This window comes from Eimeria mitis, genomic scaffold (genome assembly GCF_000499745.2).
Source record: "Eimeria mitis Houghton genomic scaffold, Emh_scaff5955, whole genome shotgun sequence".
Taxonomy (NCBI): domain Eukaryota; phylum Apicomplexa; class Conoidasida; order Eucoccidiorida; family Eimeriidae; genus Eimeria; species Eimeria mitis.
The window spans coordinates 982-2881 of NW_013574187.1; the positions used below are offsets into that span (position 1 = coordinate 982).

The following is a 1900-nucleotide window of genomic DNA, read 5'->3' on the forward strand; positions in this document are numbered from 1 at the left end:
ACCCCACCCCACCCCACCCCAACCCAAAAAGAAAAAAAACAAAATAAATATATATTTGTGTGTATAAAAAAAAACACAGGTGGTGGAGAACTGCTACGAGAGTTTATTGCTTCCGCCCGTGCGGCTGTGCACGAAAGACATCCCCACCCCCTACGCCCGCTCCCTGGAGGATGCTACCATCATCAGCAAAGAAGATGTAGTCAATGCCGCCTTGTGGATGCTTAGTGCTCCCTCTAAGTAATCCTGCTGCAGTTGCTGCTGCTGCTGCTGCTGCAGCAGCAGCAGCAGCAGATGGGACAGCAGCAGCAGCAGCAGCAGAAGGTGCGGCAGAAGCAGCAGAGAAAGAGGATAACATCATCAGCAAAGAAGATGTTGTCAATGCGGCCTTGTGGATGCTCAGTGCTCCCTCTAAGTAGTGGTGCTGCAGCAGCAGCAGCAGCAGCAGCAGCAGCAGATGGGGCAGCAGCAGCAGCAGCAGCAGCAGCAGCGGATGCGGCAGAAATAGCAGATAAAGAGGATACCATCATCAGCAAAGAAGATGTTGTCAATGCGGCCTTGTGGATGCTTAGTGCACCCTCCAAGTAATCCTGCTGCTGCAGCAGCAGCAGCAGCAGCAGCAGATGGGGCAGCAGCAGATGGGGCAGCAGCAGCAGCAGCAGCAGCAGCAGAAGGTGCGGCAGAAGCAGCAGAGAAAGAGGATAACATCATCAGCAAAGAAGATGTTGTCAATGCCGCCTTGTGGATGCTTAGTGCACCCTCTAAGTAGTAGTGCTGCAGCAGCAGCAGCAGCAGCAGATGGGGCAGCAGCAGCAGCAGCAGCAGCAGCAGAAGGTGCGGCAGAAACAGCAGAGAAAGAGGATAACATCATCAGCAAAGAAGATGTTGTCAATGCCGCCTTGTGGATGCTTAGTGCTCCCTCTAAGTAATCCTGCTGCTGCAGCAGCAGCAGCAGCAGCAGCAGATGGGGCAGCAGCAGCAGCAGATGGGGCGGAAGCAGCAGCAGAAGCAGCAGCAGAAGCAGCAGCAGCAGCAGAAGCAGCAGATGCGGCGGAATCATCAGCAAAGAAGATGTCGTTAATGCTGCCTTGTGGATGCTTACTGCTCCCTCCAAGTAATCTTGCTGCTGCAGTTCCTGCTGCTGCTGCTGCTGCAGCAGCAGCAGCAGATGGGGCGGAAGCAGCAGCAGCAGCAGCAGCAGCAGCAGTAGTAGATGCAGCAGATGCAGCAGCTGCTGCAAGATGCAATAAATGCAGCCGTTTGGATGCTGAGGTCTTCCTCAGTTCAATGCTGCAGCAGCAGCAGCAGCAGCAGCAAGTGGTGCTGCTGCTGCTGCTGCTGCTGCTGCTGCTGCTGCATGCGGTCAATGCAGCGCTCTGGGTGCTTGGGGCTTCTTCAAAGCAATGCGGCTGCTGCAGCAACAGCAGCAGCAACTGCAGCGGCAACTGCAGCAGCAACAGCAACAACAACAGCAGCAGCAACTGCAGCAGCAACTGCAGCAGCAACAGCAACAGCAACAGCAGCAGCAACTGCAGCAGTAACTGCAGCAGCAGCAGCTGGTTATCAATGAAGCGCGTAGCGCCTTTTCAGAGTACAGCAGCAGCAGCAGCTGCTGCTGCTGCTGCTGCTGTTGCTGCTGCTGCTGCTGCTGCTGTTGCTGCTGGTGCTGGTGCTGCTGGCGCTGCTGCTGCATGCTGTCAATGCTGCGCTGTGGATGCTTAGCGCTCCGTCGCAGTAAAGCAGCAGCAGCAGCAGCAGCAGCAACAGCAACAACTGCAACAGCAGCAGCACCAACAGCAACAGAAACAACAGCAGCAACAGCAGCAGCAAGAACGACAGCGCAAGACTGCAGGCGGAGACAGCAGCACATCCAGCAGCAGCAGCAGCAGCGGCAGCAGCAGCA

General features: G+C 55.9%; 1 protein-coding gene across 1 annotated transcript; it reads left to right on the plus strand.

The window, feature by feature from the left end:
• Positions 1-203: 203 nt before the first annotated feature.
• EMH_0085080 (uncharacterized protein) lies at positions 204-1538 on the plus strand (the record flags this gene model as incomplete). The annotated part of the gene is made up of 4 exons (XM_013500852.1): positions 204-374; positions 570-831; positions 911-1317; positions 1416-1538. 4 exons carry the CDS (start codon positions 204-206, stop codon positions 1536-1538), a joined length of 963 nt encoding a protein of 320 aa, XP_013356306.1.
• Between the last annotated feature and the right edge of the window lie 362 nt (positions 1539-1900).